This window comes from Monodelphis domestica, chromosome 8 (assembly GCF_027887165.1).
Source record: "Monodelphis domestica isolate mMonDom1 chromosome 8, mMonDom1.pri, whole genome shotgun sequence".
NCBI classification, from domain to species: domain Eukaryota; kingdom Metazoa; phylum Chordata; class Mammalia; order Didelphimorphia; family Didelphidae; genus Monodelphis; species Monodelphis domestica.
In genome coordinates, this window is record NC_077234.1 from 132,594,741 (window position 1) to 132,611,866 (window position 17,126).

At 34.6% G+C, this 17,126-nt stretch overlaps 1 protein-coding gene across 1 annotated transcript in view; it reads right to left on the minus strand.

The window, feature by feature from the left end:
- Positions 1-17,126, minus strand: part of MYCBP2 (MYC binding protein 2) — a 382,851-nt gene that overhangs the window by 331,458 nt on the left and 34,267 nt on the right. The window contains 1 exon segment of the mRNA XM_016425002.2: positions 14,001-14,076. Coding sequence (XP_016280488.2) covers positions 14,001-14,076 — 76 coding nt within the window.

A 17,126-nucleotide genomic window follows, 5' to 3' on the forward strand; every position in this document is an offset into this window, starting at 1 on the left:
AATGACTTGAATATAAAGAAGGAAACTATAAGCAAATTAGGTGAACACAGAATAGTATACATGTCAGATATTTGGGAAAGGAAAGACTTTAAAACCAAGCAAGAGCTAGAAAAACTCACAAAATGTAAAATCAATAATTTTGATTACATCAAATTAAAAAGGTTTTGTACAAACAAAACTAGTGCATCCAAAATTAGAAGGGAAGCAACAAATTGTAAAACAATCTTCATAGCAAAAACCTCTGACAAAGGTCTAATTACTCAAATTTATAAAGACCTAACCCAATTGTACAAAAAAATCAAGCCATTCTCTAATTGGTAAATGGGCAATGGACATGAATAGGCAATTTTCAGTTAAAGAAATCAAAACTATTAATAAGCAGATGAAAAAGTATTATAAATCTCTTATAATCAGAGAGATGCAAATCAAAACAACTCTGAGGTATTACCTCACACCTAGCAGATTGGCTAACATGACAGCAAAGGAAAGTAATGAATGTTGGAGGAGATGTGGCAAAGTCGGGACATTAATGTATTGCTGGTGGAGTTGTGAATTGATCCAACCATTCTGGAAGGCAATTTGGAACTATGCCCAAAGGGGGCTAAAAGACTGTCTTCCCTTTGATCCAGCCATAGCACTGCTCGGTTTGTACCCCAAAGAAATAAGGAAAAAGACAGGTACAAGAATATTCATAGTTATGCTCTTTGTGGTGGAAAAAAAATTGGAAAAGGAGGGGATAGGGGATGCCCTTCAATTGGGGAATGGCTGAACAAATTGTGGTATATGTTGGCGATTGAAACTATTTTGCTCAAAGGAATAATGAAGTGGAGGAATTCCATGGGAATTGGAATGACATCCAGAAATTGATGCAGAGTGAAAGGAGCAGAACCAGAAGAACATTATACACAGAGACTGATACACTGATGTACAATAGAATGTTATGGACTTTTTCATTAGAAGCAATGCATTGATCCTGAACAACTTGGAGGAATCTATGAGAAATACCACTATCCATATTCAGAGGAAAAACTGTGAGAGTAGAAACCCAGAAGAAAAACAACTGCTTGAATACATGGGTCGAGGGGATATGACTGGGGATGTAGACTCTAAATGATCATCCTACTGTAAATATCAACAACATGGAAATAGGTTCTGATCAAGGACACATGTAATACCCAATGAAATTGTGCATCAGATGCAGGAAGTATGGGTAGAGGGGAGGGAGGGAAATAATGTAATTATTGTAACCAAGAAATAATGTTCTAAATTGACTAAATAAATTAATTCAAATAAAAAAAGAAAATGAAATTTAAAAAATAAAAAAATAAAATAAAATTTTTCTCTGACGTTAATGTACTACAATAGTAATACAATGTTATGTATTAGCTGATAATAGTAGTATTTTGAGTTTGATGTTTGCATGGAAGTTATGTTCATCTTTTGTTTTGATGTTATTTGCTTGTTTTGCTTTTACTTCTGTTTGACATTCATACTTGCTAATTATTTAATTCCTGTTCCTTTTTCCTTGTTAAATTCCCTAGAATAGGTTAGTATTAGTTATAGTAAGATAGTTGACTGTAGGTTGTTTGTTACTGTGGGTAGATAGCTTAGCTTAGCCCATTGGTAAATATTTTAGGTTGTGCACAAATGCCAAAATCATGTACACAATTTGGGCTTTGTGCAAAGAGGGAACTGTATTAAGGAAGAGAAAAGACTGAATTTTGATTGATAGAGACATGTGGCACAGAGTCACATGGGACCCTGGGTCAAGATTCCAAGAAAAGAGGTTGGGGGAGGTTTGTACCAACTGACAACAGTTTTCCTTATAGAGCAGAAGTAAGTGTGGCTTTTTATATTGTTTAAGATTATTTTAAATGAAATATCTCTTACTAAATGCTAACCCAATCACCATCATAGGCAAAATTATCAAAGGACACAAGTATCTTAAAATGTAAGCCAATTTTGATTACACAAATCTATAACTTTTTTTCACAAATAAAATTAGTTCATCTAGAAATAGAAGACAAAATGCCAAATGAATAAAAAACATCTTTGCATTAAATAGCCCTGATAAAATTTTAATATCTAATATATATATACAGGTGTCCCCATATCTAGGTGCAGTCTTAAGCTTTAATAGCTTAATTTAATATCTTCCAAAGTGCAAATACTATATTTATGAAAAAAAATTTCAAAGTTTAATTATTTGAATTGTGAATTTTAGATTAGTCCACCCTACTTAGTCTAACAAAAACAGGAATGTCTACACCCATACTTAAGTATTAAGTATTTAGGAGGATGGAGTATGACAGACATGTGCTAGCAAATGACAAATCAGAAACAACTGACAGACCCCTGAACTGTCCTAAGTCAAGCTTAAGTTACCGTTGGTACATGTGAGATGCAGAAAAGTGATGTAAAAACCATCTATATATTTCACGTCACTTCCTCTCTCCGGCCTCTTCCGGCGGAGAGGTGGCTCTGGTGGCAGCTTGCTGAGCATTTAGGCATCTTGGCATGGTGGCAGCTATTGTCCAGTTTTGGTGGTGAGTTTTCCTTGATACTATACTGGGAGAAGCTGAGTAACCTAGTTCAGGTGAGGCATCTTCACTGAGCTTTCTCAGAGTTTGGGCTGATTGTTTTCTCCTTTACCTTCCAAACATTATCCTCTTTAAAAAGCCTCTACTCTTCTTCAAAGACCTTGTGGCGGATGTCTTTGACTTCCCTCTGGCACAGGCCAGGCAGGAGAAATCCTATACCCTCTTCTCTCTCTTCTCCTTAATTCCTTACCTCTATATTAATTAAAATCCCCATAAATTTCCAAACTGACTTGGGTATTTTATTTGGGTTTTTCTCTGGTGACCAAATTAATTTAGATTAGGTCACAACACTAAAATTATCCTTACAGAATTTCTTTAACACTGAGTTTTGTGAATTCTGAATAATAAGATTTAATTTTACCAAGCCACAACACCGTGTCATAATTCATTTTGCATCTAATGTTTTCTGGATAACAACTTCTCTATCAGATTAGTTAAGGAGATTCTCTTGCTTGGACATCCCAGTCACCTGATCTGCCTTCATCAGACATTCCTCGGTGGAATCAATCAAAACTGTCAAGACTGCATCAAGACCTATTTCTTTGACTTCAAGCCCAGGATTATAAATGCAACATTTTTACAAAGTTTGAAAATTTACTAAGGAAGTGTATGCCACAAGAATTAGCTTTGCTGAATTTCAATCAAGAAATATATCATCTTAAAACTGCAAGTAATTAATCTTTCAAATATGTTATTTTATAAGTTTAGAGAATATATAGTTCTAATGTTATAAAAAATATTTAAATGGACTACAGCTTTTGGAATATCCATTATAGAGAATTGATATAAATATATAAGATCAAGACCCATTCACTAATGAATATGTATTCTTCCACATGAAATTAAGTTTTCAAAAGAAGAAATGCAAACTACTAGCAACCACAGAACAATGTTGAGAGAAAATAAAATTAAAACTCTAGCTCATACCCCATGAAGTTATATGACAAAAAAATAACAAAATTAGTCTTTGTTAATGAAGGCTTAGGAAGACAGATACACTGATATCCTGCTGGTAGAGCCTTGAATCAGAACTAGAGGAAGAGGGAAAGGGATAAGCACTCACTGTCTAATATGTGCCACACACTATGCTAAGATTTTTTAAATTATTCTCTAATTTAATCCAAAATCATATCCAACAATTCTATAAAACAATTTGTAATCATTTGAGAAAAATTATATCCTTTAGCTCTTTAATTACTAATATAAGGCCATCTCCCCAAAGGTTATCAAACACAGGAACAATTTTATGCATAGCAAAATATTCAAAACAGCATTTTTGAGATAAAATAGCAATAATCAATAATCATTGTACAAGTTCTTATTTAGCACCTGCTCAATATGCCAGGCACTGTACTGGGAACTGAAGATATCATTACAAAAAATGAAACAATCCCTAGACACAAGGAGTACCAATATAGGCAAACTCAGGTTCAAATCCGGCCATGGACACTTCCTAGCTGGGTGATCCCAGACAAGTCACATAACCCCCAATGCCTAGCCATCATCATTCTTCTGTCTTGGAACCAATACAGTGATGCCTTGAACATGAGCACCTTTAAGTCACAAGCAATTTGAAATAGAAAGTCATGATTGGAATTTTTTGCTTTAAGTCACGAGCAGATATTTGAATCATGAGTTTCCACCACCCTCCACTTAGATAGCCTGCTGAAAGTTCAGTTTCACAAGTTATACAAGGCTGTCTCATTTAGTTCAATGTTTATTTGGTCTTGCAAGCATCTATATTAAATTGTTTTTGCTTTCTTTATTTTTGTCTTTATTATCAATATTTTTTGGCAAGTTTCTTAACTTTTAACCATGAGTCCTGACAATGGAGGAATTGAAGGAGTTACAGCAGCAACAGCATACAGAGGTGTTGCAGGAAATTAGTGGGAAGGAGCCCAAGGTGTCTGAGGTAATAATCAGTACAAGGGAAATTAAGGAAATATTGAGGGTTTGGGAAAAAATTAAACAGTCTATTGAAAAGACAGACCCAGAAAAAGTTCCAAAAGTTTGTGCATTGGAGCTGTGTAATGACACTTGTTAAACACATTATCGAAACATTCTGAAAGGGAGAGATAAACAAACTTCTATGGAAGGTTTTGTTGAAACGGCCTCTAAGTGAAATTGAGGAAAATGTGGCAAAACAGCCAAAATTCAATTCAGAAAATGATAATTAAGTAAAGTTTAAAAAAGCAATTAAGTTTAGCAACAAAGTTACATATCATAAGTAATATGCAATGTCAATTTTCACTTAAATGTAAGGTTACCTGTATAGAGAGTAAATTATACTAAGCATAAAATGAAAACCTTCGCTGCCAGCATCTTCGCCTGACCTTGAAGGTAAATGACATTTCACAAGCAATTTTAATTCTTTACATTCTTTTAGTATATATAAATATATTTGTTATTTATAAAGTACATTTTCTTATTTAAAAGCATATATGTAAAACAAAAAAATTGTGTTTTGGGGGGACCAGAATGGATTAACTGCATTTCCATTAATTTAAAATAGGGAAACAGATTGACACACAAGCAAATTGACTTATAAACTTGGCCACAGAACAAGTTAAACTCATGTGTCAAGGTACCACTGTACTTAGTCTAATTCTACTTGAGTCTAAGATGGAAGCTAAGAGTATTTTTTTTCTTTTTAAAGGCAAAAGGAGGCAAAAAGAGCATATATAAGTATAGTCTGTATAAATGCCAAAAAAGGTAGTTTTAATAGGGAAGGTACTGGCAATTGGGGGATCAGATAACAACTGTAACAATTTGGGACTCCACCAATTGAGGAATGGCTAAACAAACTGTGGCATGTAAATATAATTACACGGAAAGATGAAGTCAAGACGGTAGAGCAGGAGAAGTAAGTACAGACAATTCTTCCACCCCCAAAATCCCCCAAATGTATATAAACATGCATCATACTGAATTCTAATCAGGAAATCTAAGAAAAAGTCACAGTAGGTCATCTCTCCAGCCCAGGTCTGCATAGGAGATATGGACACTGTAGAGGTCTAGGGAAAGGGGATGGAGTCGGGATAGAAGCTCATAGCATGGTCCAGGGACTGAAACACTGTACACGTACTTGCCCACAAGTGTGTACACTGTAACAAGATGAGATCTTAGATCCATGTTTAAGTACCAAGATCTCATGATGGGTGTAGGAGCAGTTGACAAATGGAAGCTTTGAGGCCATTACACAATTCTGCGGCACATTGAAAAGGTAATATGAATCCACTAGTAGCATTCTAGGAATGAGGGGTGATTCTGAGGTTTAGCCAGTGTACCAAGTAAGGATGAAGTCCAGAAACAAGTGACTGCTGTATCTGGTGTGTCAGGAGCAGAGCAGGATCTCACTTCCAGCTGCTATTCTAATAACCAGGACAGGCATAAAGGGAAGCCTATAGTTCTATCAGTCTGAACCAGCAGAACTGTCCAGTTTGCTGGTAGTGATTGAGTCTAAGAGCAATCTACTATTGCTCAAACCCAAACCCAAACCCCAAACTAGCAAAGTTCTGACCCAGGGAGGTAGCAATCACCTTTTGTCCTAGATCAAACTACTTTGGCAACACAGAAAACATACAGATTCTCAAATTAAACTGTTCTAAAAGCATGAATTAATACAATACTCAATATCCTAAGAAAGGAGTAAGAGGGCTAGGCTAGTCCTTCACAAAGCCCAATCCTAACAAAAAGTCTAAAGTTAGGTAGATTGGAAGAATGAGTTAAAAAAAGAATCCCACCCTAAAAAGCTATTATAGTGACAAGGATGCTTTAGACACAAACCCAAAAGAAAAGAATGACCTCAAAACATCTATTAAGTAAGCCTCAAAGAACAATATATAGCTTGGGCACAAATTCAACTAGAAATCCTGGAAGAAATGAAACAGGGATATTATTCTGTTTTGCTTTAATAAGCAACATGCAGTCACTAGAGGAAAAAATTGGAAAAGAGATGACAGCATTGGAAAAAAGAACTAAAAATGAAATTAACAAGTTTGTACAAGAGGTACAAAACTTTGCCTGAGCAAAAATTAGCAGAAAATTAGAATGGAACAAATAGAAGCAATGACTCCATGAGAAAATAAGTCAAGAGTGGGAAAAAAAGAAGAAGAAGAAAATGTAAGGTATATATCATAGCAAAATCAACTGACCTAGGAAGAAGATTTAGGGGGAAAAATACAGATTACCTAAAAGCCATAAAACACCCCAACACACACAAACAAACAAAAACTTCATATTTGAAGAAATCCTAAAAGAAAACTGTCTAGATCTCTTAGATCTAGAGGCAAAATGGAAATAGAAAGAATTCACTAGCCACTTACTGAAAGAAATACCAAAATGGAAAATCCTGGGAACAATAGTTGCCAGGCAAAGTCCAGAGCTTCCAGGTAAAAGAAAAAACACTGCTAGTAGTTAGAAACAAAGCATTCAGGCACTGAGGAGCAACAGTTAGGATTTAGCAGCTACCATTCTAAAGAAGAGCATGGAACATGGTATTTCTGAAGGCAGAGCACATGGGCTTAGAGCTAAGAAAAATTTGCCCAGAAAAACTGAGTATAATCATACAACACAGGATAAAAATGGATTTTTAATGAAATAGAGGGCTTTTAAGCCATTAATGACAAACCAAAACAATAGGAAAACAGAAACATTATAGTCCAAACGCATGAATAAAGAGAAACATAAAAAACTCTATTTGAGTTGGCAAAAGATTGGCATTTGAGGCAATATCATCAACTGAGGAATGGCTGAAGGAGTTTTGTGTGGAAATGTAACAAAATACTATTGTGCTATAAGAAATTATTTTTTTAAAAGGATGGTTTCAGAGAAACTTGAGGAGATATATGCACAAATGCAGAGTAAGTAAACAGAAAGAGATGAAATTTTTATACAATGGTAACAATATAATAAAGACAAGCAACTTTTAAAATCTTAGGAACTCTAATTAGTGTAATGACCACTCATGATTACAAAGGACTAATCATGAAATAATTTACACCACTCTTAAGAAATCAAGGAGAATGACTTGAGAATGCAGAATTGAAGCCCAGTAACCAAAAGGATTGCATTTATAATCCTAGGCTTGACGTCATCCAAAGAATGATATCATGATGCATAGATATACATACACATGTGTCAATGTCTTATTTTCATATATATGTATATGTAAAACACATACATAATATTAAATTATCCTTTTGGACATGACCAATGAAGAAATTTGTTTTCCTTGACTATACATGTTTTTAATATGGATTCTGTTTTTCTTTCATTCTCAGGTGAGAAAGGGGTGAGATGGGAAGGCAGTTCTTCACTGATTGAAAAAAAAGTGTGGGGAGGGGGAGGGAGTTTTCACCAATGATTAATATGAAGAATTCTGAAAAACTAAAATATTTGTTTCAAATAAGCAGTGTTAAGGTAACATACATAATGACTACAACAATGTAAAGAAAAATAATACTGAAAAAAATCAGTATTTAGAAAAATGAAATAAATGCCTATCCTGACTTTAGAAAACTAATAAAGAAACATACATCCTTCCTCTTGACATTCAAATGCAAAAAAAGACATAGATACTATATTGGTTTATTTTCCTTAATTGAACTTTTTTTGTACACGTGCTACTAAAATGAGTAAAACTGCATTCTTTTATAGTAAGAATAGATTCAATTGAGGAAATGTTCATGGAAAGTGACAATATGCTTACATGTTTATTTTTGCAAGCATTTATTATGTCTTCCTCCCACTGGAGTGAAGCTAGGTAGATAGAAGACCTAAAATTGGCAAGATATGAGTTTAAATATAACCCATACAGTTGCAATCTGTGTGGCCCTGGGCAAGTCACTTTATCTCTGTCTGCTTCAACTTCCTCAACCCTAAAATAGGGATAATAATATCAACTTCCTCACAGGTTTTGTGAAGACTGATGGGGAAATTGATCAAACACTTAGCATGCTGCCTGGCACATAGAAGACACTTAATAAATGCTTATTTTCTCCTTCCCTCCCTTCTTTCCAACGCTCATCTGAAATGAACAATGAAAAATACAACCCTTATTACAAATATGTGTAGTCCAACAAAACAAATTCACACACCCCATGTCCAAAAAGCTAAATCTCATTCTACATTTTAAGTCTACCATCTCTCTGGCAGGGAGTAGTTGGAGTGTTTAATCTTAAGACTTCTGGACTAATGTTTAATAAAAGTTATAAAATCTCTCAGTTGTTTGTCTCAAGAATATTTTGTTCTTTGTTCTGACCAACATGTGGTCCATGTCTACAAATATATCTCATATAAGCCTTCCAGAGATATTTTGGCTGTACACATTACCACAAATCTTTTGACAATTCGAATGTTTCCAATTTAACCTAACTCTCACCAGGAAGACAATGACAACAGGAACTAAAAGGAACAGTACAAAAAGTACTAGACATGGAGTTCTGTCTTGGATACTTACATGCTTAGAAACCTGAGAAATCACTCAATCTGTTAGCCTTTTTGTTAGTCTAATTGAGGATAATAAGTACCTCACATTGAAGGTAGTAGGGTGATATGAAATAAAGCAAACCTTAAAGCCCCATATACATTTCAGATATTATTAGGACTATGATGGTAATGATATAGTTTGGTGCTAGTGAAAATCAAGTCATTGTATGGAATAGCATCCAACTGAGGACAACAACACAACAATAGATGTGTTTAATTCTCTTTTCCCTAGGATAAGAACATAAGAGATAAAGCCAAAGGGATTTCATAATAGTTTGACAAAAAGTATTAAACAGTTTTTGTCATCCTCTGAAATATAGCATTCTCCAGTTAACATAGTAGACTACTCTAAACCAACAGTTACAAGCTCATTTACTCTAATACTTAGTATATATGTTTATAAAAATTAGTTTTATCTCTAATACCTTAAATATATATAACTTCTGATTTTATTATCACTTACCCAATGCTGATTTAGGAAACTAAACATTATTTCTACACATACATATGCTCTTCTTTAAAGCTTCGACTGGGCTCTTAGACTTTATGAAAGCTGAAATTTAATTTTGATAAATCAATTTTGTATTATTTATTCTGTAGTTTGGTTTTCAACACTATAACCAAAAAAAAAAAAAAGTCCAAAGTAGTCAAAAGTTACACAGGGTTGAGAGAGATCATTATAGTGTAAAAAAAGTATACTTGTCCTATACTCTTCCAAAAATTTGAGGTCCAACAACTGAGTAAATTCAAGATAAGTAGGATAACATATAAAATACTAAAGCCCACAGGCCTCAAAATTCTATACTTTTTATAAACAAATTTAATTTTACAATTTTACAAAGCAGTAGAGAAGGCAGAGAGAATAAAGCAGTGGAATTAAAGTCAAGAAGACTTGGCTGAGTTAAAATCTTACCAATGATATCATCTGCATGATCCTGAACTAGACAATTAACCTCTATGTGCCTCCAACCAGTATTTCCCTGGGTTAGTCCCACTATTTCACTAACAGGTTGTGTCTGCAAAGGCAGAATAAGTTCCCATAAAAAGCATTCTCTATACTGAAGAAATCATAAATCTTTTGAACATGGATGTTAAATCCACATTTGTGGATCATGACATCAAAACAGTATTGGTCTTAAGAGTCAGAAAGACTTGAGTTCAAATACAACATTCATTCCTATTGAAAAAACTATAAAGTATAGAAATAGAAGGGCCTTTCCTAAAAATAATAAACAATACATATTTAAAACCATCAACAAGCATCATCTGCAATGGGGATAAATTAGATGCCTTCCCAATAAGATCAGGAGTGAAACAAGGATGCCCATTATCACCTCTATTATGTAAATCTTGAAATTTCTCAGACTTGTGAATGTTAAAAATTTCCACATTGAGGAATCCTCCATTGGAACAAATTCCCTACTGGAAACATTCCCCATTTTGATGTGAGAACTCGCCAGGATCAGAAATGGGAGGACCTCTACTCCACCCGTACTTAAGACTGCTTTAGGGGAAAAAACTCCTTGCTAAACAATGAAAGTACTTGGACCCATGCTTATAATAAGGCAAGGAGTTCTTTGAGCCATGCTTGTTTTTTAGAATTGATACAATGGGATGCTAGGTACCTAAAAGGGTTGGGCAAATTTTCTCTTAATGAGATTAGTTGACTCAGCTGTGTTTTCTCTGCTTCAGAATTACTGAGGGGATTAGTCGACACAGCAGCATTTTCTCTGGTTCAGACTTACTGAGGAGATTAGTCGACTTAGCAGGAATTCAGATGGGCAGTCCTTTGGAAAACATCTACAGTGATTGGTAGATGTAAGGACTTAGGGGAGGTGACATAGGAGAAAAACCCCTATATAAGAAAAAGCAGAATCTCTTGAGAGGACAATCCTTTTGGAGGATCTCTGAGAGGATCGTTTGGGAAGAATCTCTTGAGAGAGGCTCTGGAGAAGGGAAGCTCTTGGAGGACAATCTCTAAAGAGGTCTCACTGGAGCTCCTCTGAGGGGACTCTGTCCCTCTGGAGGCTCTGGAGAGAGGCCCTTTGAAACAGACTCTGGCTGGATCTCTCTTTGAGGAGGACTCTGGCTGGAACTCTCTCTGGTGAAGTCAGCTGAGATGGAGCTGGCCTGGTGTCACTAAAATCCTTGCTTAGACAGACCTTGTGCTGAGTGATAAAGGACTGACTGACTGATCTCTCTCTCTTAAGACTCAGGTCTAGGCCATGTTGGCTTAAGGCCCTTCATACTTATTTCCTTTTTTTCCTCTCTCTCTCTTTCTTTGATTACTCATTGTATTATTAATTAAATTCTCTATAAAACCCAGTTGACTTGGGCAGATTCATGATTGGGAATATATTCCCTGGTGACCACCTTATATTTGATTTAAAAACCAAGACACTGTAGTGAAACATTTTCTGCGGTCAGATTTACTCACTCACTCTTATATCTAGCATAATTTCTATCTTCCACTATTTTACTCACTACAGTTTATACCCTTAACTCTTTTAACTACTACAGTTTACAACATCAACCATTTTAATTATAACAGTTTATGGCACCAACTATTTTAAATGTTACAATTATTTAACATTGTACTAGAAGCACTAGCAGTAGCAATCAGAGAAGTAAAAGAAATTGAAGGTATTAAAATAGGCAAATGAGGAGACTAACCTATCACTCTTTGCAGGTGATATGATGTTCTACTTAAAGAATCCTGGAGATCAACTAAAAAGCTAGTGGAAATAATCAGCAAATTTAGCAAAGGTTGCAGTATACAAAATAAACCCACATAAATCATCAGCATTTCTATATATTTCTAACACATCAGAGCAGCAAGATTTAGACAGAGAATCCATTTAAAGTCACCCGAGACAATATAAAATACTTAGGAATCTATCTGCCAAGACAAACACAGGAATTATATGAAAAGAACTACAAAACACTTTCCACACAATTAAAATTAGATCTAAATAATTGGAAAAACATTAATTGCTCATGGGCAGAACGAGCTTACATAATAAAAATTATAATCCTATCCAAATTAATTTACTTATTCAGTGCCATACATATCAAACTTTCAAAAAACTTTTTTTACTGAATTAGAAAAAAAAATAACAAAGTTCATTTGGAAGAACAAAAGATCAAGAATATCAAGGGAAATAGTGAAAAAAAATATGAAAGAAGGGGAACCTAGCAGTACCAAGTCTTAAAATTGTACTATAAACAGTGGTCACCAAAACAATATGGTACTGGCTAAAAGACAGAAGAAAGGATCAGTTCAATAGACTTAGAGTAAATGACCTCAGCAAGATAGTGTATGATAAACCCAAAGGTCCCAGATTTGGGGACAAAAACCCACTATTTGACAAAATCTGCTGGGAAAAGTGGAAAACAGTATGGGAGGGATTAGGTTTAGATCAACACCTCACACCCTACACCAAGATAAATTCAGAATGGGTGAATGACTTGAATATAAAGAAGGAAACTATAAGTAAATTAGGTAAACACGGAATAGTATATCTATCAGATCTTTGGGAAAGAAAGATTTTAAGACCAAGCAAGAGTTTGAAAAAATTACAAAATGTAAAATAAATAATTTTGACTACATTAAATTAAAAAGGTTTTGTGCAAATGAAACCATTGCAACTAAAATTAGGAGGGAAGCAACAAATTGAGAAAAAATCTTAATAATAAAAACATCTAACAAAGGTCTAATTACTCAAATTTATAAGGAGCTAAATCAATTGTACAAAAAAAATCAAGCCATCATTCCCCATTTGATAGATGGGCAAGGGACATGAACAGGCAATTTTCATCTTCCACCTCTTCCCTCGCCCTGACTTCTTTTTCTGGAGAAACAATGAGCTAACAGTAAGTTTAAAATTCATTTTGTCCATATCCTCAACAATAGCTGGGAGGAAAACTAAGAACACTATTTAACTGTATTACTTTGAACATGCTTTTAAAAAAATAGTTTGCATTTCTCTTTTCCTACTCTAGAAAAATGGAATGTAAGATTTTCTGAAAATTTCAAAACTAATTCCATATAATGTTCCCTTCAAAGACAATTCCTATTCAAAAATTATGAAGAGTCTCCTATGATACTCTCCTAGAGTTGGCCAAAACTAAAATGAGCTGCCTTACAATGAACTCTCCACCAGTGATCAGTTCATCAGAATGAAAGGGGATCTGAAAGGACCATTATAGAAAGGTTTCCAATACAATTTCCAAAACAAAATTCCAATTTCCAAAATATTAAACTAATTACTTTCAAGAAAACTTCCTATCTCTAAAGTAAATGCTAAGTATTTTCTGTATTTGGAAGAAGATAAAGAAATAAATTTCCATGAGATTTTAACCTAGTAACTAAAATAATAAATTATTAATAAGGGCACTAGAAAAAGAACAAAGAAAAAAAATTCTCAAATCCAAGAGAAGGAACACCAGGGCTAAACAGTGAAAAATTTGCCTTTCTAAAGTTACCAAAAGTCACAAACCTGCAGTTTTTGAATGACATTAATAACAGTAACATCATTAACATTGTTTAAAGAAAAACAATGTCAGTTTAAGCAGCTTCCTATTTTCTTTTGCCTAAAAATAGATATATTTCAAAGATACAATAGGATTATGCATAATGTAGGAGAAGAATACATATGACTCAAAAGATCTGGGTTCTAGTCCTAATTCTGCTACTATATATGACCCTGAATCACTTAATCTTTCTGTGATAGCATTCTTAGATATAAAATGAGGTAGTTGCACTCATTTCTAAGATCCTTTTCACCACTAAGTCTTTTGAGTCTTTGATTTTTTTTTACCTAACTGGTTTTTGTTTTCCTTCTTATTTGTCTTTAAAAGTTTTTATGTCAAGTGGAAATCTTAATTTTATATATATTGCCAGTCATTTACCTTGCTTCTTGTTTTCACTTTTGATTTAGTCTTCTGTTTCCTTTTCAGCTTTTTCTTATTTAAAATTTTCTTACTCCTAAAGAAAAAGAAAAATTATTTAGATTAAGACTTCCACTATAAAATAGAACTATTAAAATAAGTAACAGGAATATGACAGACATTAGGCAAAAGTAGATTCTAAGGTAAGAATACTTTATATAGACCAAGACTTGTGTATATAAAACATAAAATATAGTCAACATATAATCCAAATATATGCATGCATATAGAATTATACTAATGCTATACTTTATTAATATTTTTGTCTAGTTAGATAACAAATTCAACAAATCTGTCCAAGTCCTTACTTACTATGTACAAGGTAACATAGTAGACATTGAGAAAAATATGAAGATAAAACTACACAGGCTCTGCCTACAAAGAAATTACAATCCATTAGGAGAGAATAAAATATGTATGTAAGTAATTGTAATACTACAAAATAGATGGATAAGTACATCAGAGAAATATGGAGGGTGGGATAGAAGAGTGTAGCAAATAGGAAGAGATATCCACCTCAGGCTAAAAAGATTAAATAAGGCTTCATATTAAATATAATGAATGTGAGGAAATAGAGTAAGTAATATGAAACCTGGTTCCTATAAAATAATGCAAAAGGCTTAATTAAGTATCAAAGCCTGGGAAAATCAAGGACAGAATTCAGATTTCTGGTATTACTGACGAAATTACAAAATTCAGCAAATAATCAGGCATGTCTTTGACAGTAGGGACTAGAATTGGTCTTTCTGTGTTTCCCCAATGCCCGCCACAGTGTCTGGTACACTGCACCTATATTAAATAAGTGCTCACTGACTGACTGACCTCAAGGAACTCACATCTTAATGAGAACACAGAAGTTAAATACAAAGTAGATGGCAGGTAACCTTAGAAGTTAATTAGAGGAAGAGGAAACAAGGAAAAGACTCCTGGAAGATGGGGCTTGTGCTGACTTAAAATTATATTTATTTTTTAAAAATATTTTTCCATGTGTACATAATTCATTTTCTTTCCCTCCCCCTTCTGGAGTCATTAAGCCCTTCCACTGAGTTATGCAAATGTTATCATTTATACCTATTCCCATATTATTCATTTTTTTAAAAAACCTTACCTTCCTTCTTGGAGTCAATACTGTCTATTGGCTCCAAGGCAAAAGAGTTGTAAGGGCTAGGTAATGGGGGTTAAGTGACTTGCCCAGGGTCACACAGCTGGGAAGTGGCTGAGGCCAGATTTGAACCTAGGACCTCCTGTCTCTAGGCCTGGTTCTCAATCCACTGAGCCACCCAGCTGCCCCCTATTCATTTTTGCAATGGAGCAATCTTTTAAAACCAACACCCCAAATCATATATCCATACAAACAAAAGATAAGTCATTTGTTTTTCTTCTGTGTTTCTACTCCCACAGTTCTTTCTCTTAACATGAATAGCATTCTTTCTCATAAATCCCTCAGGATTGTCTTGCTGAAGCAAAGTCCAAAACATTGGATTGTGCCACAATGTTTCACTTTCTGAGTACAGTTTTCTCTTGGTTCTGTTCATTTCATGCTGCATTGGTTCCTGGATGTTCTTTCAGTCCATAGAGAAATCCTCTAATTCATCATTCCTTACAGCACGGAGTATTCCATCATCATCATAAAATTTGTTCAGCCAAGGGACACCTCATCATTTTCCAGTTTTTTGCCATCATAGAGAACATGGATATGAATATCTTTGTAGAAACATTTGTCATTATTATCTCTTTAGGGTACAAACCTTGGGCTGACTTTTAAAGGAAACCAGGAATTTTAAAACTCAAAGTGGGAGAAAGAGCATTCCGGGCAGAGAAAAAGTCAGGTCAAGGGAAATAGATTATTGTTTGTGAGGTTTAACAAACTGTGTATTAGAAAGGATCTTCTTTGATTGGAAAGGTAAACAAGAACCAGCTTGTGAAGAGTTTTCAATGCCAAAGAACTTTATAATTGATCTTACAGGCAATAGGAAGACAATGAATGGTATTTAATAAACATAGAGAGGAATAGTCAGAATTAGGACTTAAAAAAATTATTTTGGCAGCTGTATGGAAGATGGATTTGAATGAGCTACTTCCAAAGGGCAGCTAGGTGCCTCAGTGGATTGAGAGCAAGGCCCAGAAATGCAAAGTCTTGGGTTTCAAATCTTGCCAGGGACACTTTCTAGCTGTGTGACCCTGGCAAGTCATTTAACCCCCATGCCTAGCTCTTATCACTCTTCTGCCTTGGAACCAATACACAGAATTAATTCTAAGTCAGAAGGTATGGGTTTTTTAAATAATGAAATTTTAAAAATTAAGAGCTATTGTCATTGTCTAGGAAGAGAAGAAAAGATCCTGAAGTAGGGCAGTGACTATGTGAGTGACAGAGTGGGCATACGGAATAGATGCTGTAGGGAGAGAAATTGCAAGATTTGGCAGGTGACTAGACAGGTGTGGTGAGAAGATAATACTGAGGCTGTGAGCCAAAGTGAGCAGAGGGGCAGCACAAGTACCTTTGACAATACTAAAAAGTTGAGGAAGTGAAAAGAGAAGGTTTTGGTGGAGGAAAATGCTACGTTTTACATTAGACCTGATAGAGTTTGAAATATCTCTAGGACATTTAATTCAAAAATGGGGGTGGGGGGTGGAGACAGAGGTGGGCGGTGCCCAATGTGCACTTACTTAGTAATATGGAACTGTAAGTCAGAAGTTAGACTAGAGCTAGATAAATAGACCTGGCTATCATCTCCTTATAAATAATTGAGCTGATGAGATCCTGACTAATGAAAGCAATGAAAAGAGAAAAGAAAGAAAAGAGAAAAAGAGATCAAGAAAGAGCTTTGGAGGACAACCACAGTTGGTAGGTGTGACCTACATGAAGATCAAACAAAACAGACTGAAAAGGACCAGTCATATATGTAGGAAGAAAATCAGAATACAGCAGTCACAAACTCTGGAAAGGCAAAAGTAATCAGAAGAAGAAAGTGATCAACAGTGTTACAGAAAGGTCAAAAGATTAAGGTTAGAAGAATTCACTAGTTTTGGCAATCAGGAGATCAATAGTAGCTTTGGGGAATACTATCTGTTAAATAATGAGATTAG